The following is a 22,158-nucleotide window of genomic DNA, read 5'->3' as shown; positions in this document are numbered from 1 at the left end:
TCAGCCCAAAACCTGGGCATGTGCCCTGACCGGGTATCCAACCGGGACCTCCTGGTTCATAGGTCCCTGCTCAACCACTGAGCCACCTGGGCAGGCAGGGCTATGAATTCAGTTTTACATTCATTGTATTTACACCTACAACCCTGGAGGCATATACCAGGCGAGCACCACAGGTACCAGCCGGACCCAAGGACCCGTGTACTCCAAGGGCCTTCTGTATTCATTTGGCGACTTTATTTGTAGAAACCTGTCCCCTGCTCCCCCTTTCTTCCTCCGGGGGCAGATACTCTGATGGGGGGAAAAATGGCTGAAGGAGTCAAGGCGCTCCCCCTCCCCCAGGCATCCTCGATTGGTGCAGCTTTCGTGGGCAGCGGAGATTTTCTGTGTGGTCACCGAGCGTTCGTGCCCATCTGCACGCTTTGTACTCCTCACCCCCACGGGGTTGGGCGCGATGGGGTGGTGGTGGTGGTATTTCAGGTTCTAGGACTCAGGCCAATCTTGGACCCTGACAACATCCTTTCCAGTGTCTGGTGCCCACGGGGGCCGTGTGGCCTCCACTGACGACAGCACCCCCGGAGGGGAGAGCAGCCCGGTCTGCCAAGCAGACACTTGGCAGGGCTCAGGTTTCCTGGACCGGATGGCGGAGCGGGGCCGGAGGCTCGCGCGGCGCTGGTGGCCGGGCACAGGATGCGCGGCCGGGCGTGCGCCTCCCGGGCATCCGCCCGCGCTCGGCCCGCGGCGCAGCTGCCGCAGATCCGCGGGGGCCGCCGCCTCCTCGGGGCCTGGAAACTGCACGAATCTCCCCGCGGGGGCCCCCGCGTCCTCCCCTGCAGGGGCGGAGTCGACCACCTGACATCCGAGACGCCCCACGTGGGCTGGGGGTGGGATTGGGGGCGTGGGGTTGAAAGGAGAGAGAAAAAGCGGAGGCGGCAGGAGTGAGAGTTGGAAGAGGAGAGGAGAGGAGAGGAGAGGAGGAGAAAGGAGGAGAGAAGGGAGCTCCTGAACGCCGCGCGGAGAGGAGTCCAGAGCAGCGGGAAGGATAAAGGGGACCCTGCGGCATCCGGAGAGGAGCAGGTAAGGAGGGACAGGTGAATAGGAGGGAAGCGCCGGGCTAGAAAGAGTGGGGGAAAAGGCGAAGAGGCGGGAGTGAGAAAAGGGCTGCGGATAACGGAGGAGTTAAGAAGGAAAGAAGAGCAGAAGGGGTACGATTCGAGGGTGAGGAGGGGCGGGGAGGGGGCGTCCTTCAAGAAGGGGCGGCAGAGTACCTGGGGCCGCTCGCTGCGCCTTTAAGGTTGTCAAGGCGACGGCTCTGGCCAGAGCGAGGCGCATTGACGTCAGTAGCCGAGCGGTGATTGGCTGCGGCCGGGTCGTTTCCGGTGGAGCCGCCGCGGAGCCGCTATCGCAGAGTGGGTCCGGGCTGGGAGGGAAGCGCCGAGAGAGCTCCGCCAGCCGCAGACTCGCAGCCGCAGTCCCGCGCTCGCCTCCTCGCGTCCCCAGGCAAGTGCGCTCGACCAGGGGCCCCGCTGCGGCGAGCTTCGCCGCCCCGTCGCCGGTTTGGGGGGCGCTGGACCGATCCAAGATGGCGTCACGGGGAGCGACCTGCTGGGGATGGCCGCACCCCCTGCCCCTCCCCGGCGGGCGCCTCCCCGCAGGCCTCACGCCCCGGGCCGCGCCTCCGACCCCGATGCCGTACCTCCGAGGCCTCCAGCCCCCGGGATGTCCGCTCGGGTGCAGGGCTCCCCGACCGCACCGCCCCCCACCCTCCGGCCGTGCGCTCCCCCTATTTCTCATGGTTCCGGCCCCCGGCCCTCCGCGGCCTTCCCTGGCCCTCCGCTGCCCGCGCGCCCCGCCGCCTCCGCCCCCGCGCGCCGCGGCCGCCCCGCTCGCCTTCCCTCGTTTCTTGAAGGACAACAGCTCGGTTCCTACCGGCTTCGGCCATGGTTTCCCTCGGCGTTTCTGGCGGATCTTTGAGACCCGTCCGTTCTTGTTTTCCTCTCGACTGTCCTCTCCTCTTCTTTAGCGATCGCTTTTCCTTCTTGCCGGGGTTACCCCCCCTCCCCCCACGGTTCTAGCCTGGCTCCTAAATTTCATTTTGTCCCCTTTCACCTCCTTCTCCCGATTTTTTTTTTTTCCCCTCTCCCGAGGCCTCGTCGCCACCACGGTGGCCTTCCGACTAGAGTAGGACGAAGGGCACTCTCCCGTCCTTCCCCTTAAAAATACGCGCTATCTGTTAACCCCTGCAGCTCAGGGCAGGTGCGATGCCCTAAGACTTAACGACCGGAGAGCTTCCCGGAGGGCTGGTCTGTTCAGCCGAGGAAAGAAAGCTAACGTGTTCTCCAGGGAAGCGCTCCTGGCTGCTCCGAGAGGGTGCAGCCGGAATCTGCAAGCGTTTCGCCAAGCGTTTTTAATATTTCCTAGCATGTAATCCTTTTGGAACTGCATTTTATCCCAACCGAAACTTCCAAACAAGAGAATGTGAGTGCAGAGACATTGCAATTGACATTTTAAAGTATTCAATAATTTTCGGAGGGAGAAGCTAAATTGTTGGGCTCTTCAGACTAAGTTACCTTTAGACTAAGTTACAAGTACAGAGTCAAAGTATATTTAGTTAAAAATATGAAGACCGTGAAATTTGGGTATTCAGGGATTCACATGGTGACTCTTATTATATCGGGACATTTTTGTTCATGTGCTACCGTATTACCAGCGTCTACTTTTTGGTCTTTTTAATACATTACTTTGTTTCCAACAGAACAGTTTCATCCCTTTAGACCCAGTTCTCATCAATCTTTGAATGATTTCTCTGGTCAATTGAATATATATGTATTGCTATTCCTGGGGAAAAAATGTCTGTTTTAAAGCATAAGAGATCTGATTTATTATTGTTCTTGGTGGCCTTCAGTATTATCAGAAATGCATAAAATTCTGGTGAAGGTTATTCTCAGTTCATATGATTGACCTGAAAAAGTGTCTGGCATAAACCCATCCTAAAGTGGATGTTTTGGGTTTTGTTTTGTTTTTTAACTATTTCTGAAATAGCGGCATGATTCCTTATCTGCATCCTTTAATGTATGTTGTCAGGGAGCTACACACTTTTTGTGGTCTGTTAATTGATCTGCTCTTTATTGACCCTTATGAAAGTCACCAAAATAACATGAGTAATAGTGTAGCACTTTATTCTAGTATTTCTTTCTACTTTTACATGTACCGTTTGATTTCAGTAGTTTTGTGTGCATTATATTTTGAAAAGTCAGATTAGTATTGATTTTAATTGCAGAGCAGACCTGGCTTTTATTTTCTAATCAATTATTCAGTAATTAGGAGTTAGAAGGAAAACAGTTTATGAATCTGTTGGTTAAATTAACTAAGCTTTTAGTTCCAAGGTAAGGTTAGCTACCTGTTACTATATCTCTATTTTACTTCATGTCGAGATAGTTCCGAGATAGTTCAAGATAGTTTGAAGCCTCTAAAATTCATTGAATGCAATTTATCTATTGAATCTTTATGTAAGTTTAAAACTTAGCGTATTTTAATATTTTCCTGTCCAGATGAAGAAAATATTTTGACATTTTCCTGTCTAAATCTTTTATAGTTTATTTGGTAAGTGTTTTTTTGTTTTGTTTTGTTTTTCTATTAAGGATTTTCCCTCTTACCAATGGGTTAATAAGTGTGTTATCAATTAGGGTTGGAATCTGGTAAAAGAGTCTCATCTGGGGTTCTTTTTGTGCTTTAAAATTGTTTGATTACACTAGTAGTTGGCGCATCAGATCCTTTGCCCCAGTGGTTTGCTGGCTGACATTAGGACACTCCCTTGAGATAGGAGTTTCGTATAGGGAATGTCAGATGTTCTTCATTGTGCTTATTTGCTTTCATTTAGAACCTACTTGTGTGCCCTTGTAATTCTCTGTCCTGTTTACCATTTACACACTTCCCACGTCATCGTGATTTTTTTTGCAGGGGGAGAACTGAATGAAATTCCCATAGGGCCTGACTCCTCAGCACCCCGCCTCTGCAGGGGATTGTGGCTCAGACTTCCTCCCTGGAGCTGAGGTTACTGCCTCTTACTGTTGCTGCCTGCAAAGTCTAGATCCTGCAGCAGAAACGGAATGAAACACTTCTTTGGAAGAATGCGATTTCTCTGCATGTCATAGCATTCCTTAGCTCTCGCCTCCCTTAAAATAAAAATCTACTTAGGGAGGGGGAGAAAACACCTTTGTGAATCAGTCCTAATGAATTTGTTAAGTTAAAGGCCAAATTGGCATTTGCTCTTTATAGTTGACACAAGCATATGTGTGTCTCTCCTTGTAGAGAACGAGAACCATGGCGACTGGTACCTCTGCAGCCACTGACGAGGAGCGCAGCCTCCGGGAATGTGAGCTCTACGTGCAGAAGCACAACATTCAGGCCCTGCTGAAGGATTCCATTGTGCAGTTGTGCACTGCTCGACCCGAGAGACCCATGGCATTCCTCAGGGAATACTTCGAGAGGTTGGAGAAGGTAAAAATAAATGTGGGGAGATGAGATGACCCTGACAATTGTTAAATGTAATGCTGTAGAATGTTGCTAATTTCTATCTTTTGGAAGAAACAAAATTCTGACCAAATAGGAAGTCTAAAATAGAATTTCAAAACAAGGGGGCAGTTAAGGCATTTGTAATTTTTAACTTTGCAATCAGTAGGCTTTACAGAAAACAAATCTGTATGCTAAGTTTACATGGCAAACAAAGGGTTTCCAAATTGTAACTGTTTTAATTAATACATAAAACTGGTTAAATAAAATAACTGACTGCATACAATTGATCAGAAGTAGTATAGCAGTGTATGGAATGAGAAATTCTAAAGTACTTGAAAGCAGTTAATGTTTTTCTCTTGCTCAGCAAAGCAAGTAAACTTAAGCCTTATCCCACCTTTTAAAACCAGGTGAATCAAGCATTTGAGTCTAGCTTGTGACCAGTATATCAGAACTTTTGAAATAGTGCAGTTCATTTTTTTATAGACTATATCTCAGATGAATTGACAGTAGAGCAGAGATCAAGGTTGATGATTGTCAAAATTGTACTTTATTTACAGTTCTGGTCAGGACTCATTTCCTCTTAAAAAAAAAGTTAAACCAGTTTTTCTTTTTGTTTGTTTTATCCTCACTGTGTGTATATCAGTGTGCCCAAAGCATATGTATATGATTTTCTAAGCAAAATGATAATTTTGCATCAAAGACCATGCTTTAATTATTCCCTCAAGAAATGATGAATGAGAAAGTCGGGATCCCTAAATGTTTTGAGTACGTAGTTTGAATTGCTTCTGTAAATTTGTGAGATAAATTTACAGGTTTTATTATGCATATTGAAGTTTTGATATGGTTCAGGGATATCTTAGGTATATGATCATTATCTGTCTAATGGAAATATGTATGATAAATCCCATTGATTTGGACAGTTAATCAGATTTACTTATTTGTAAAATACTCTGTACTAAGGTTTTAAAAATTTCAGTGGCTCAATGATTTGGCATTTTCTACTATTTTCTTGAAAAGCTGTTAAAATTGGTGTTTAGTACCATAATTAGAATAATTAACAATAACAACAAATAACCGGTCCTTGTGAATGTACCCTTGCTGTCTTGGAATTGTAGTAGAAAGTCTGTGTTGTTGTTTTGTGTTTTTTTTTTAATCCTCACCTGAGGATATGTTTATATTATATATTTTTTTTTTGAGAGAGAGAGAGAGCGAGAAAGAGAGATCAGTGTGAGAGAGAAAACTCAATCAAGTGCCTTCTGTACTTACCGAACCAACCTTTTGGTGTATAGGATGATGCTTCAACCAAATAAGCCACCTAGCCAGGGCAGATTTTCTCTGTCAGCTGTGTCCAAATAGTGAGATACTCTAGATCCAGGCTGCTACGGGCATTTCTATTTTGCGATAAAATGCGTTCCTAGAGATTTGTTTCTGAAATGGGTCACTGTAACATGATTCTTCTTCTCTTTGTATGTCACTAGAAACCATCCAAGGAGGGGATGAAGTTGGTTAGACATGATGTGTCTTTTTACAGGGAATGTTAAATGTATGGTGCTAGTTTCAAAGCCTGTACTTACAATAGCACTGATTAAGCACTGTCAAAGGGGAAGGCAAGAAATCATTATTAGCTTCTTTGCAGGTGGGATTTTTTAGATTTAATGTGTGTTGGCTTCTTTACCTCTTAATGAAGGTCACAGCTTAACAAGCTTTTCCTATAATGCAAGGGTCTTTGTTCACTTGCATACATTTCTTTAGCCAGGGCTTTTAAGTAAGTAGATTTTCAATTATTTAACAGGTCAGTTGTTCTACATATTAGGTGTTAGGTTTAGATGTCTGAAAATCAGTCACATTCTTCTCACCTCCTTCCTTGTGTTAACCAAGGGTCATGTTTCTGGTATCCTCAACTACTCAGTGCACCAAAAACTTTAACAGCATTTTTTATTTTAATTTTTATATATTTTTAATTGATTTCAGAGAGGAAGGGGGGGGAAAGAGAGAGAGAGAGAGAGAGAGAGAGAGAGAGAAACATCTTTGATGAGAGAGAGTCATTGATTGGCTGCCTCCTGCACTCGCACACTGGGGATTGAGCCCGCAGCTAGGGCACATGTGCCCTGATCAGGAATTGAACCGTGACCTCCTGGTTCATAGGTCAATGCTCAACCACTGAGCCACGCCAGCCAGGCTGTCACAGCGTTTATTGAAAGCTGCTGTATTTTACTTCAGACTGTCATCTGGAATTCAAGTCCCCTTTTATGCATATATTAGAACTTTGTGCCGAAACCGGTTTGGCTCAGTGGATAGAGCGTCGGTCTGCGGACTGGAAGGTCCCAGGTTCAATTCCGGTCAAGGGCATGTACATCCCCCGATGGGGGGTGTGCAGGAGGCAGCTGGTCGATGTCTCTCTCTCATCGATGTTTCTGGCTCTCTGTCCCTCTCCCTTCCTCTCTGTGAAAAATCAATAAAATATTTTTTTTTTAAAAAAAGAACTTTGCCTGTCTGATAGAAGAATTTCAATAGCTGCGACCATTGAGTGTATGTGCCAAATACTATGTGAAGCACTTTACATACATACTCATTTCAAACTTGTGAGTTAGGTGATTATCACCATTTTACAGAGGTCGCAGATAAAACTAAGAGTGATTAAGTAACTTGGTTATGATTGTACAGTGTAATAGTTATTGTTGCAGCAGCATATAACCCTCAAATTTCAGTGGTTTATACAAAAGACCTTTCTTATTTCTCAATCCTAGGCAAATCTGAGCTCAGCACATCTTGTCTTGTCTCCACATGTCTTAACTCTGGGGCTGAGTGGAAGGAGCAGCCACTGTTAGAGCATGCCCTTCTCAAGGCAGAAAGGGGACAGAGTTCAAGGGGGCAGAGTCAGACCACATAAGTGGGCATGGTATGGCATGTCCACTTATAGTCCAGAGTCAAAGCAAGTCATAAGGTCAAGCCCCAAGTCAGTGGGGTGGTAACTTTACCTACAGGGAAGAATAGACTGGTAAGGAAAGGGAGGGAACAAATAATTGTTAAAAACACTAAGTGGTCAGGACAGAATCCTATATAATTCTTTATAATAAAAGGCTAATATGTAAATCAACCAAACTGTGGAACAACCGGCCGCTATGACGCACACAGATCACCAGGGGGAAGATGCTCAACGCAGGAGCTGCCCCCTGGTGGTCAGTGCGCTCCCACAGGGGGAGCACTGCTCAGCCAAGAGCCCTGAGCCGGGCTCACGGCTGGCCAGTGCAGCAGTGATGGCGGGACCCTCTCCCTGCCTCTGCTGCACTCAGACATCCCCCGAGGGCTCGCAGTCCAGGCTGAGAGGACACTCTCCCCCTTCCCCCCCCCCCCCCCCCAGTGCATGAATTTCATGCACTGGGCCTCTAGTTTGAACATGAAAAAGGATAGTCTGGGAGGGTTTGGGGGAAGGGGTGGATTGTTTTAATATATGAAAGAAATGAAGTGGGAAGAGACTGACAGAATGACAACAGCAAGAACAAGGATAATTAGAAATCGAAATTGATAATGGCTCTGAGTCATCAAGATTAGGTTATATCTGATTGCTGTAAAGATGAGAATCTATGCACATTGTTAAAATCAAAATGCTGCCCTAGCCAGATTGGCTTGGATAGAGCGTTGGCCTGTGGACTGAAGGGTCCCGGGTTCGATTCTGGTCAAGGGCATGTACCTAGGTTGCAGGCTCCTCCTTGACCTGGGCCCTGGGCTCATGCAGGAAGCAACCAATCAATGTGTGTTTCTCTAACTTCAGTATTTCTGTCTTTCCCTCTATTCACTCTCAAAATCAATGGAAAAATTTCCTTCGGTGAGGATTTAAGAAAAAGTTACCTTCAAAAGAATCTTAAAAATACAGTTAGATAGAATACAGTTCCAAATGTGATGTCATTTGTGAAATTTTTGTGATATTCCAATGACAAATTTAGGGGTTGGAATTTGTGTTTTCATTATACTCTTTAAACTTAGGGGAGACTTGAGTTTTATGGTTCTATGTTAATAAGGAATCAGAAAACCTTACTGATTATTGCAGTTACCAGAATGAAAATGGAAGTGAATTTTCTAAAAATGGTTTTTTAAATTAGTTACATATTTATACATGGTTCCAAATTCTGCAGGTACAAAAGGGTGTAACAATAAAGTCTTCTCTGTTGTCTTCCTTGAATGCAACCACTGTTTTATAGGTCTATGGGCATTTATAGACAAATTCAGATGTAAAAGAGTTTCTTATTTTCAAATGCGTGTGTGGCAATTCCCTGCATAGATATAGCATAATTTATTTAAAGTCATTCCATTAATGACCATCTTGATTGTTTCCAGTGTTTTACTACTAAAAACGATACAAGGAGTAACTTTGTATATATGTCATTTCACATATATGCATATCTTAGAATAAATTTTTAGAAATAGAATCGATTAGTCAAGAAGTAAATGCATTTGTAATCAAATATACAAATGTATTAAATCTATTTTTGTGATATGTTTTTCCTATTGTGTGTTTTCTTAATTGAAAATTAGAAAATCCAAACAAATGAGAAAATAAAGCAAACCCTGTTCCTCAAAAAAAAAAAAAAAAGTAAAAATCAGACATGGTTCTGTTAATAGAAATTAACACTATTAATATCTTGATGGTTACTGTTCTGGATGTTTTGCTGCATGTGTATTGGCTTGAGGCCAAAGTCAGGGCTGAGTACCATGCAAGAGGGGGAAAAAGTAGGCATCTCCTTAATTTCATTTTTATCAAAAACTTTTCTGAAATCATAAATGCTAATAACTTCATTTTGAATTTGAAAGATGGTTTAGAAAAATAATGGAGAATGAGTCAAATGAGAAAGTAGTGGGTAACACATTCTTGTGTGTGTTTTTTTTAAATATATTTTTTTATTGATTTCAGAGAGGAAGGGAGCAGGGAGAGAGAGATAGAAACATCAGTGATGAAAGAGAATCATTGATCGGAAGCCTCCTGCACACACCCCCACTGGGGATCGAGCCCGCAACCCAGGCATGTGCCCTTGACTGGAATCGAACCTGGGACCCTTCAGTCCGCAGGCCAACGCTCTATCCACTGAGCCAAACCAGCTAGGGCTGTGTTTTCATTCTTAGTTTATATTAGGCATAATAAACTCATTCTTTGCTGCAGACCTGAGGAATTTCTTTTTAAGGCTCTAGATTTGATAAATAAGAATGTTAAACAGTTCATTTCAGTTTTTAATGGGAATTAATTTAGCAAGATGTTCTTAAAAGCAGGTAACGTTTTTAAAATTTAACTACAAGTGTAAACACTGATAATAAAGAATGCTTGTAGCTCTGCTAGGAGAAATATTGATCTAATTTAAATTCTTGGTTACCATCATCACATAATTTCATTATTTGTTTTTTTTCCTGAGACTCCAGTTAGAAATGAATTCCATGGGCTCAGGACCCTCCTCTATTGGTTTTTGTATTTCCCTTGCATATCATAGACTTGGCATGCAGATTTAGCGAATGCTTATTGAATGAATGAAGTAACACAGTAATCTAGACATTCTTGAATCACTGCTATGCCTGAATACATCCTATTTTCGGGGGAAGGAGGAGTCTCATGCTATCTTCAGCAGCATACTAAAAACCTAATTCCTCAGGATTTTATTTTGCAGTTTATTGCTGTTGTGTGTGTTACAATCCTCGTCTGTCTATATATATAAAAGCTTAAGCCACCAGCCAGTAGCTATGACATGCACTGACCACCAGGGGTCAGATGCTCAACGCAGGAACTGCAGAGCTACAGTCACTTGCCAGCGGAGGTTCTCAGGTGACGCATCTGGAACCAGAGAGGAGGGAGCCCGATTCCAGGGTGTGTCACCCAAGAACCGCCCTCTCGCAATCCGGGACCCCTCGGGATGTCGAAGAGCCGGTTTCAGCCTGATCCCTGCAGGCCAGGCCGAGGGACCCCAACGGTGCACGGATGTGCACCGGGCCTCTAGTGTTATTATAATGAGTATCTAATTTTTTACTTGCATGTTATGTGTTCTTATACTAATGACTTTTGTTCATTAATAAGTATGGCATCTATTATCATCTGAGAAACAGTCCTTGTTTCAGAATATTTCTTTTCAAACTCAACTCCATTTTTCCCCATTTGGAATTGGCTTTTCCCCTTTTACATTGGTGTTGAGGAAGAGATTTGAGGTAACTTATCACTGAAATATGAGAACACCACCTTTACATGCTGAAAGATCTCCTTTATAAATGTATAATTTTTTTTTTTTTTCAGGAGGAGGCCAAACAGATTCAGAATCTGCAGAAAGCAAGCACTCGTGGAGATTCGAGGGAGGATGAAATCTCTCCTCCTCCACCCAACCCAGTGGTTAAAGGCCGGAGGCGACGAGGTGCCATCAGCGCTGAAGTCTACACGGAGGAAGACGCTGCATCATATGTTAGAAAGGTAGCTTTGATGTCTAAACATTTGGGGCAATGTTTTCGGGACCCACATGGTAATCTTCTAGTTTCTTTGATGAATGCATTCATGATTTTGAATAGTAAAACACAAACAGGCTAGATTATACTCCACCCTGTGTTGTTCTTGGGTACTGAGGGACAAATTTCTGTGATGACAGTGCCATCAGAGAAAATAAGTGGTTATTAAATTGAATAATTTCATTTTGGGGAGTTTTCTTTTCCATGATGTTTTGCAGTAGAAGGATGCAGTACTCCTTTTTCTCTTGAATCATGGTGTCAATTTTTTTGGCATCCTGTAATTTATGTTGTGTCTGTTAACCTTATATCATGTAAGCATCATCCTGATTGGTTCTTCCTTAGAACCCACCCGCCATTTCAGGTGATGTTATTAGCTTGAAGGGGGAAGAGAATCATTCTGCCTAGAAGCTTGTGGAACTAATGGCACATGATCACAACTTAAAATTGACTCATAAAATGTTCACTTTGCCTTAGAATAATGACCTTGGTCAAGGTGTTTTTTGGTTTGTTTCTTTAGTTGCTGACTGGGAACCAAATACCAGCTTTTAAATACAGGTCTGGCTATAAGCAAGGGGATTAATTAGTATTTGTTGAGTACTTTGTGGATCAAAGGTAGTACATGCGGGTTATGTTGAAAATACTTAAAGCAGTCTTGTTTCAATACCATCATGTAGCTTGTCATTTACTTGACATGCAGGTTTCAAGCATGAAATGTTTTTGGTTTATGCAATCATCATTTGACCTTCTATTCTAGGTTATACCAAAAGATTATAAGACAATGGCTGCGTTAGCCAAGGCCATTGAAAAGAATGTGCTGTTTTCACATCTTGATGATAATGAGAGAAGGTAGGTAGAGGTTCTTTGTTATGTGCTCTTTTCCTGTATAGCTGTAGTCCCAAACTAGTCTCATCATAGTTGCACATTTTAACGTTCATGACTCACCTGATGACAATCCCTGCTGAACATTTTAGGAGCTTGAATTTTAAGGTTAATGCTTGAAATCCACAGAAGAGGCACATGCAATGTAACACGAGGCCTTCTGTCCCTTGCAGTGATATTTTTGATGCCATGTTTCCGCTTTCCTTTATTGCTGGAGAGACTGTTATTCAGCAAGGTAAGGGCTGCTGCTTTTGTGGCATGCAATATTATTCTGGGAGAGGAGACCAGATTGTAGGATTTTTAATACTGAAGTTTGTTTTTCTCTTTCAACCTACCAGTTTCCTTTTGTTAAACTACTGAACTTTTTTATTTCTTTTGAAAATCAAAATTGACTCAGCTAAAAGGCACACTTACCCTAAGGGATTAATATTTCCCTACCATCTGATACAATTTTGTTTATAGTAACTGTTAAAGGAAATTCCTGCATTTTTTATGTTGGATGTATGGAATTTCAGAATCATATATCCTTCATATTTTTAATCACATAAAATAAAGTAGGAAATAAGCATAACTATTTTCTCTGTCATGTAGTTCTCTATTTATGAGGTTTTATACCTTCTAATGATTGTTACCTTTTTGCCCACATATACTAACATGGATCTATTCTTTTGGGTCCTTCCCCACCTTTTGCCTTTCTTATGTACTCTTGATATCTTTGTGGGTTTTTATGATCCATATATTTTCCTATATTTGACAGCCTGATATTTTGTTATTTATTTGGGTTTTTATGTTGTTACAGATGATAGGCAGTTAATATTTTTGCACACACATAATGGCTGTTCTTGAAGTTATTTTTCAGAGGTATTTTTCATCATGAAATGACTGAAAATTTGATCAGTTTTATGATTTTTAAAATATATTACTGGACTTTTTCCCCTTGAAAGATTGTGTTAATTTATAACACACTCTCTTCTTTCATAGTAGAACTGGAAATAAGTTGATTTTACATTAATTTCATAGTTTCCTTTGTGTTTCTTTAATTTGTAAAATGCTTCTAACTTTTTTACTCTCCTCTCCTTTAGGTGATGAAGGGGATAACTTCTATGTGATTGATCAAGGAGAGATGGATGTAAGATTTAATAACAAAAATATGTTGATAATCTTAAAAGTCAATGTATTGATATATATATATTGCTTCTAAGAGTTTCTGAAGGGCTGTTACAGCCTTTGTATGTTAATTCCATCAATATTTTTGCCACATATTTTAATTACACAGAAACTTTTTAAAGGTAATTTTCTTCAGGTAGACATGCAGTTCAGAACTTTTGCTGGAGTATTGGTTAAGTCGTGCGTGTGTGCTGTGGAGTAAGACAGGTGTAGGGGAGACTCTAGACCAGGGGTCCTCAAACTTTTTAAACAGGGCCAGTTCACTGTCCCTCAGACCGTTGGAGGGCCGGACTATAGTTTAAAAAAAACTATGAACAAATTCCTATGCACACTGCACATATCTTATTTTGAAGTAAAAAAACAAAACGGCAAAAACACCCGCATGTGGTCCGTGGGCCGTAGTTTTAGGACGCCTCATTAGTTAATGAGACTTGTTACAACTTTTTGATTCTGTAAGTTTTGATAATAAATGAAATGAGATACCAATGGCATTGTTCTCAGGCTTATTAGGAAATTCAGTGCCTTATGCAAGTGAAATGCTTATTATTAGCACAGTGCTCAGTACAATACTCTGTAAATGTGTATGGTTTTTATTAATGCTTGCTTCACCTTTCTGCCCTGATCATCAGTTGAGTGAGTACTTTTTTCTTATCAGATGATTAAACCAGGTAAATCACAGACACTCGGAACTGAACTCATTGTCAGAAGTCAAGTATTTTGCTCTGCTGTGTATTGAAAACATAGTATATTCTGTTTTAAAACAAGTTCAGGATTCTGACCCCTAAAAAAGGTTTGCCTGTTTTTAATAAGGTATTTGTGTGTTTAGGGAAAAAGCAATTGTCATTTGCATTTTAGGTCTATGTCAACAATGAATGGGCAACCAGTGTTGGGGAGGGAGGAAGCTTTGGAGAACTTGCTTTGATTTATGGAACACCTCGAGCAGCCACTGTCAAAGCGAAGACAAATGTGAAATTGTGGGGTATTGACCGAGACAGCTATAGAAGAATCCTTATGGTAAGACCATGGTTTTTGAAATGTGATTTAGACTACCTGTCCATGTAACTAATGTTTAAATTGAATAATATCACCAAATTAAAATGAGAATATTACTTTTAATGATTGAGTGCTTTGCATTGAGCCCAGTTTAGCGTTATTCATTGTACCATTTGAAAGAGTGATCTTTTAGAACAAAAGTTTGACCAGGAATTACATGGGAAACAAATGTAGTGTATATGAAATGGTCGGCTTACCTTTGGAATTCTCTCCATTTGCTCATAGGCACATCTTCACTTGCCTACTCTTTACACATCACAGATAGTCTGATAGCTGCTGCTTCTAAGTGCATAAAGTTCTTTAAGGCCATTCAGAAGTAATCAGCTCCCTAAACTGAAAGTGGGTAATCGGTAATGAAAATGTCATGTTCCCTCTCACTAAAGGAATAAAATAATAAAACCTTTGGAACATTCTGATGACATAGTCAGACTTTTTGAGAACTTTGTGGCAAATTAATAGAGTAGCTTTGGATGTTTAAGTCCCAGATGACGGCATTAGTCACCTTGAATGGTTTTCTAAATTTGTGCAGAGCCTATCTGGCTATTTGACAATATGCAGTTAGATGTACTTTGAAAATTTTCTGTATTTGGGGGATAGATGTGTGTGTATATATATCAATATTTATAATTGCCAAGGCAATTTATTGTGTAAGGAATGTTTATTATGGGGTACTACTGTTTGTTCCCCTTTTTCCTCCCTACATATATTTAACAAACTTTGCAGATAAGACAATTTGGCACTTTTGGGGGATGGAGGAGGGCTGTAAGTGGTAGCAGTTTTATTTTTTTTCCTTCCGTGGAGGATTGGAGTTATGGGGAACATCCCTGAGCTGGAACTAGATTCAGCTATAGTCACATGAAGAAAAATAATCATGTATCAAGAAGCAGCAGCAGCAAGCTGTGACTTCTCTCTCTCTCAATTTACTTGAAACTTAGTATTTATTCTTCCACAGCATTATTTGATAATTACACATTTTTTGACATGATGTGTTTTTTTTTTTGTGTGTGTGTGTGTGTTTTTTATAGGGAAGCACTCTGAGAAAGCGGAAGATGTATGAGGAGTTTCTTAGTAAAGTGTCTATTTTAGGTGAGTTTTGGAAGATGGCATAGAGAATTATTAAGTTGAAGTGTTAGCTATACTTAAGCAGAATCTATTGTATTTCATAAAAACTACTTGTTAACAATTCTGTTTTTACTAATAGTATCATACAACACATGGAATACAGAGTTAAAGTATGACCAAGAAGTAATTTTAAAGTGTGCTTAATTTGCTAGTATACGACAAACCTTAGGAAAGATTGGAGCTGGGAGCAGCTTTCTGGAATTATGTGCTACTCACTTCTCCTGGAGAGACAGAAAGGCTGAGTGTCCTCTCCCTGCCTCTGCACATTTACAGTTGTTCCTCCTGTGACGTCTGTCTCTGTTGCTCCATCAGTGAGTTTATTGGTTAAGGAAAGTTTTCCAGGAACGTATTTCCTCTGTAGAAAGATGAGGTGGTGTATGCTTTCTCAAAAAAAGCTACAAGTTTTGTTGAAATTTTGGAGCTATGTCTATGTGTTGTTACAACCATTGAGAGGGTAAATGGCAGTTTTTATAAGGTAGGATGCCTTCTGCAGTTGTTTTGTTACAGTGAATTGGCTCCACCCTCCCACCCCCTTATTTGTCCTTTCTCTGAAATGGTTCCATTTGCTTAGTGTCTTAACTTTTGTTCCAAAGGCCAAACTATTTTCTAGTTCTTGTAGTTTGATAAATTAATTCAAATGAGGATTTAAATAGATAAATGACTTCTATAAACCTCTGGAATAATATGGATGGTGACACTATTTTGGGTTCTGTAATTGCAGGTTTGATTTGCATTGATGGCAGTCTTTAGGAATACGTAATGATTACATTTTAATTCCTTTACCATTGGGTGCCTTTGGTCTAAATTAACCTGGCCACTGGGGCTGTTAAGTAAGGACCTAAGGGTTATCTGTGAGTAATCGGAGGATCTTGCTGAGACTAGAGGTAATTGAAGAGAGGCAACATGTTTAATCTGAGACACTCACCGAGTATTGAATGGGCATGGCTATATGGTTGATTCTCTTTATACTTTTTGTTTTAAAGTTTTTAACAATACCGAATTATGAGAAATCCTTGTCATTCTTTTCAGAATCCTTGGACAAGTGGGAACGTCTCACAGTAGCTGATGCATTGGAACCAGTCCAGTTTGAAGATGGGCAGAAGATTGTGGTGCAGGGAGAACCAGGGGATGAGTTCTTCATTATCTTAGAGGTAAAGGACTTTGCATTTGATACCTTTAGAAGTTGTAGAGAAAAAAAGGGTTAATTCTTATTTACACTCTTAGGTTTAAAGAATATCTGACAGTTTTATTTAAAAATTGTCTTTCATCTTGGAATGCAGTTGTTTGGTTTTCTGTCAGACCACCACATTTTAAATGTGTTTGAGTCAGAATTCTGGAAGGGCTGTTCATGAAGTAATAGCCCAATTCTGGCCTGCTGAAATTAATCCCCCTTAAGCAAGCCAAACAAACTAGCAGCATAGCAGACTATAATGATTCTGCACCATCTTTGTTAAAATTATGTGTTTGGGCTATTTGGCAACCAAAGATCAAAGGCAAGGGTTTAAATTCTAAAAGTTACTATATTTTATATTTTATAGCTTCACAACCCATGGGAATGTATAGCAGATACTCTCGACTGAAAAGTAGATCCAAAAAGTGTATTTTCTGTGAATGTGGCACCGTAGATGCTAATTGGTTTTATTTAACCTGGGGGTGTGGTGAAGGGGATCAAGGGACTCTTTCTGTAAAGGGCCAGATGATACGTAATTTAGCTCTGTGAGCCCTAGAGTTTCTGTCGTCATAGTGCAGGAGCAGCCGCAGACACTATAAATAAACTGGTGTACTGTTCCTATGAAATTTACCTATAAAAACAGGTAGCAAGCTTAGATCACCCGCTTCCCGCCTCCCCTAGCTTACTAATCTGTGTGAACCCTTCAAGTTACCCAAGCACCTTAGCTTGATGAGAAGGGCTCCCTATCAAGGGCTGCTGGGTAAATAGGAATTAAGCTCATGCAGTTACTCTGTTCAGTCAGCTTTTGTCATATGAACACACAGGATTTTAAATAACCGTGAAATTCTTTTTTTTTTTTTTCAGAGTAGCTAAAATTGCATAGTATATACTAGTAAAATAGTATATACTAGTAGCTAAAATTGCATAGTATATACTAGTAAAAACGCTACCCTAAATTTGAAAATATTTGTTTTGCTTCTTGGTGATTTTCTTATAGGGGTCAGCTGCTGTGCTGCAGCGTAGATCAGAAAATGAAGAGTTCGTTGAAGTGGGAAGATTGGGGCCTTCTGATTATTTTGGTATGTAGATTTCCTCACAATATAATATACAGGCATTGTTTCTTTAAGTCACCTTTAAGTGCAATATCGTAGTCTCATGATTTGTCTTTTCTTCTTCTGAATTTAATTTTTTTATTCTTTGGGTGGGGGTGGAGATTTGGTGCCAATATCCGGGAACTTTATTCTTTAACTAGAGGCCCAGTGCACAAATTCGTGCACTGGTGGGGTCCCTCGGCCTGGCCTGCACCCTCTCACAATTCGGGAACCCTCAGGGGATGTCCAACTGCTGGTTTTGGCCCGGTCCCTACAGGCCAGCCCGAGGGACCCCACTTTACCTTTAGTATGCATATAAGATCTTTGGTTAATCTATTCCCGCCCTCCCCACCTTCTCTTTCCTCTGAGATTCATCAGTCTGTTCCATGTTTCCATGCCTGTGCATCGAGCGTCTGCCCTCTGGTGGTCAGTGCACATCATAGCTACCGGTCGAATGGTCGCTTAGGCTTTTATATATATAGATTGCAATCTTTTTTGCCTCTCAGAGAACCAGTGTGAGATTTTGACCTTTACTCGGTTAATAAATAAGTTATTGATTATCTCATTGATCAGTTAGTTTTTAAAAAATGCTTTTTAAAAATACATATTTATTAATTTCAAAGAGGAAGAGAGAGGGAGAAAGAAACATCAGTGATGAAAGAGAATCATTGGTTGGCTGCCTCCACAACCCATGTGCCCTGACCAGGAATTGAACCGTGAGGTCCTTGTTCATAGGTTGATGCTCAACCACTGAGCCATGCCAGCTGGGCCGATCAGTTGTTTTTTAAGTACAGATTTGATGTGGCCTGTACTAAGTTATTAAGAGAAATACATATTTGTTTTCTTTCTCAGAAGTGCACATCTCAGAAAATGTTCCTCATAGAAGTTAGCCTCCTCTTATTCCTCTTTCTCCCTTCTCCAGGTGAAATAGCACTACTGATGAATCGTCCCCGAGCTGCCACGGTGGTGGCTCGTGGCCCTTTGAAGTGCGTTAAGCTGGACCGACCTAGATTTGAACGTGTTCTTGGCCCGTGCTCAGATATCCTCAAACGAAACATCCAGCAGTACAATAGTTTTGTGTCACTGTCTGTCTGAAATCTGCCTCCTGTGCCTCCCTTTTCACCTCCCCAGTCCATGCCTCCCTCTTGCACACTGCTTTATTTTCCCTATTTGCAGCACCACGTGGCCACTGGCATTGCAGCTTCTTGTCTGTTTATATTAAAGTTGCTTTTATTGCACTGTTTTTAATTTGGAGCATTAACTGGATGCTCCTACACAGTTAAATAAATAGAGAGTTCTATGGAGACTTTGCTGTTACTGCTTCTCTTTGTGCAGTGTTAGTATTCCATCTGGCAATACATGCCATGCTTTTTGGTGAGGGCAGATCCCTGCACCAAATAATTACCATAGAGTAATGTTGTAACAGTGCAAGATGTTTTTTTAAGTGATATAATTTTCTAATTATCATAAGCATATTTAGACTGTGGCCATTTATGCTGTATTTCTTTATAGAATAAATGATTTCTCATTAAGCTCTAAGGATTAGGAAAACTGATACAGAAAAAATCTTAGGAAGATATCTGCCTGTGTTTAAACTAGATTAAGGGTAGGAAAATACCCATTTTCTTCTAGTTATCAGATGGATATGATCTGTTATGTTTTCTTCTTCCTTTTAACCAGAATTTGTGTTTGTCAAGCGAATTTGCCTGGTATTGATTATATCTTTGTTATTGTTTCCTCTCCAGTTCTGAAATACATTTAGGTGTAGCTATTCATACCTGCCTTTTGAGTTTGAAACTAAATCATAGGCTGCAAATACTGATTATGGTTTAACTACATCTGCCTCAGCTCAGAAATTCTTTATTGATCCAGCTAGTGCCAAATGTTGATCATTGAGAATTAGAATTCCAGGTCTCCACTCTTGGTTGTTGACTTAGAGCTTTTGGTTAGTGGACTCCAGGGTAATCTGTGCTCATTAACACAGATTCCAAGAGATTTAGTTTGCTGGGAATAGATAGAATATATGGAGCAAAAATCATAACAGAAAAACGGAGGTGATGTTGCTAAAGGAAGAAATGCCAGGTGGAGAGTTCATTTTATGGGAACTTTGCCCCACTAAATTCACTGGGACAAGAGATTTTGGGGAGACGTTTTTTACTTTGGTTTTATGTTTTCCCCTCCTTTTTACATCAACTAGAGTGTATGGGGGGTGGGGGTGGGGTGGGGTGGGGTGTGCCTGTGTTGTTTCAAATTGGTCTCAAAGGCCATCCTGCTGAAAAGTTCTGCTTTCCTATTTAGCATTTATTCTCTGGCAGATGTTTTGTTCTTTTAAAGTAAGCTTGTGTTTTGCGTCTTAACTGTATTTCCGTATTTTCCAGCCTTGTCAATCTTATGTGTTACATTATTCCACGTGCACCAATGATACCCAACAGTTTATTTTTATTATGTTATTTTTTTTAAACAAAATCTCACAGTTCTGTAATGTGGGCACTTTTATTTTCGTCGTGATTTATATGTAATATAGGGTTATACTTGGGAGTGGCTGCAAGCATTTTTCCATTTGTATGCAACTGGCTTTGATTACTAATCCTTTCTCCTACCCTTTCCCAGGCCATTTAAAAGGTAAATTGGTCATGGTAGAGTTTTTTCATAGATTTGAGCAGTTTTTAGGTTGTTACTCAGTTTGAAGTATAAATCTGGGAAAGAGGTTTTATTTACATTTTAGTGTGGGATAGAAAGCCACCTTATTACAAATTTTTTATGTTTCAAATCTATATTAAGTGAGGGTTTCTGATCTATATGTTGTGTTTAGCTACCTTTTATATTTAAAAATTTTAAAGTAAAAATTATGTTCTTATTAGCTTTGTAAAGCTTGATTTGATCTTTGTTTAAATGCCAAAACTGTACTTCAGTGAATTATTTAGAATGCCATAAATTGCAGTTTCATATCTGTATATAATAATCATGTTCACATATAATGCTTCCTAAATGAAATTTGCTCTTAAATAATTTGGCTTGCTGTTTACTCCCTTTTGTAGTTTTTAATCTAAGAAAATTTAAGTCTAAATTTAAAAATTAACACATTTAAAGCTTTATCTTTGTGCAATCTGAGTATATGTGAGATATCACGATGGTGTAATTTGTCTTAGTTGATAATCAGGACTTTTGAAGTCATCATTTCTGGACTTGGTAAGTGAATTTCTCAGATCTATTGCTCTAGAAAGTATAGATGGCCAAAGGAACATTTTGTATTGTTTCCTGGTTACTAGTCTGATTATACTGTGTGTGCTAATATGCTCTATTCTTTTTGTTATAGATTGTCTTAATGGTAGGTCAAGTAATAAAAAAGATTAAATAATTTAAATTCTTAAATGAATCCGTTTTTCTTCCCTTTGTCCTACCCTTCTCCCTCCCCTTCTCTCTGGAATCTCCAAATCTGGTGGGCAAGATGAAAATCACAAGTGAATTATGGAATTAGTGTTTGGAAAGAGTCGTGTGTTTGTTTTCAGTGGTTTCCAAGTCAGCTTGTAAAAGAATGAATCTGAAAACCTTGCTTAAAGAGTAATTGAAATAGCACGTCTGTTCACAGGGTAGTGGGAGGAAGGATTAAATCAGAAGCTCGACAGTTCCTTTTTATTGAAGACTGGTTCTCCGGCTTTGGAACTTTCCCAGACTGAACAGGGAAATATTTCTGGTCAGCATACTCGCCTTGGTTAAACTCAATAGCCACTTAGATAGTGAGGTCTGTTTATATATTTTGCATATATAAAGTTTTATTTATGAGTGACTTAATTAAGTTGTACTCATTAGTATATCGGTATTTCTTTATATCCAGTGAGTTGGAGATGTGTTGTATTCTAGATTACCCTTTAGTTTGCACTGCTTTGTATCTCATCCAGATTCAGTAATCCCTTCCATCAGCTTACTGGAGTGGAACCTTTAGAGTTACAACCGAATACAACTAAAAATGTTCCTTAGGTTGCCCTGGCCAGTGTGGCTCAGTTGAGTGTCCTCCCATATGCCAAAAGGTCTGGTTTGATTCCCTATCTGGGCACATGCTGGGGTTCTATCCGAGGGTGTGCAGGAGGCAGTTGATCAATATTTCTCTCTCACATTGATGTTTCTCTCCCTCTCTAAAATCAGTAAAAACAGACATATTTTTATTGTTTTCATACAGGAAGAGAGGGAGAGACAGAAACATCAATAATGAGAGTGAATCGTTGATCAGCTGCCTCCTGCAGACCCCACACTGGGGATCAAGCCCACAACCGGGGCATGTGCCTTGACTGGGAATTGAACCTCAACCTCCTGGTTCATAGGTCAATGCTCAGCCACTGGACCACACCAGCTGGGCTTAAAACATATATATATATATATATATATATATATATATATATATATATATAGAGAGAGAGAGAGAGAGAGAGAGAGAGAGAGAGAGAGAGAGAGAGAGAGAGGTGTGTATAGATATATATGTATATTTTTTAATGTTTTTAGGTGGACTATACTGGTTATAGTTTAATTCTCCTCTAAAACATGGCTGATATAGAATTGGTTTCTCTTTTGAATGATTCAAATACCAACATTTTAAAATTGAAGTAGCATGATGTTGGTTTTCTTAATACTGCTGTATCTCCAACCACAAATTAATAGCTGATCCCTTTTTGTAAAACAACCTTGAGAAGCAATGGC

The 22,158-nt window shown here is 40.6% G+C and overlaps 1 protein-coding gene across 2 annotated transcripts; it reads left to right on the top strand.

Moving 5' to 3' along the window:
- Positions 1–909: 909 nt before the first annotated feature.
- On the top strand, positions 910–20,838 carry PRKAR1A (protein kinase cAMP-dependent type I regulatory subunit alpha). 2 transcript variants are annotated; one of them, XM_079797910.1, is made up of 11 exons: positions 910–1,074; positions 4,309–4,497; positions 10,781–10,951; positions 11,738–11,829; positions 12,036–12,097; positions 12,945–12,991; positions 13,885–14,043; positions 15,108–15,168; positions 16,234–16,355; positions 17,373–17,454; positions 18,389–20,838. In XM_079797910.1, the coding sequence occupies exons 2-11, from the start codon at positions 4,321–4,323 to the stop codon at positions 18,559–18,561; spliced, it is 1,146 nt and encodes a 381-aa protein (XP_079654036.1). In that variant the 5' UTR covers positions 910–1,074; positions 4,309–4,320; the 3' UTR covers positions 18,562–20,838. The 2 variants fall into 2 exon arrangements, with proteins under 2 accessions (XP_079654036.1, XP_079654035.1); XM_079797909.1 differs by lacking the exon at positions 910–1,074 and adding an exon at positions 1,275–1,497.
- Positions 20,839–22,158: the final 1,320 nt, after the last annotated feature.

The sequence above is a fragment of the Cnephaeus nilssonii genome, assembly GCF_951640355.1.
Source record: "Cnephaeus nilssonii genome assembly, chromosome: 19".
Lineage (NCBI taxonomy): Eukaryota > Metazoa > Chordata > Mammalia > Chiroptera > Vespertilionidae > Cnephaeus > Cnephaeus nilssonii.
This window is presented reverse-complemented; position numbering and strand designations above follow the sequence as displayed.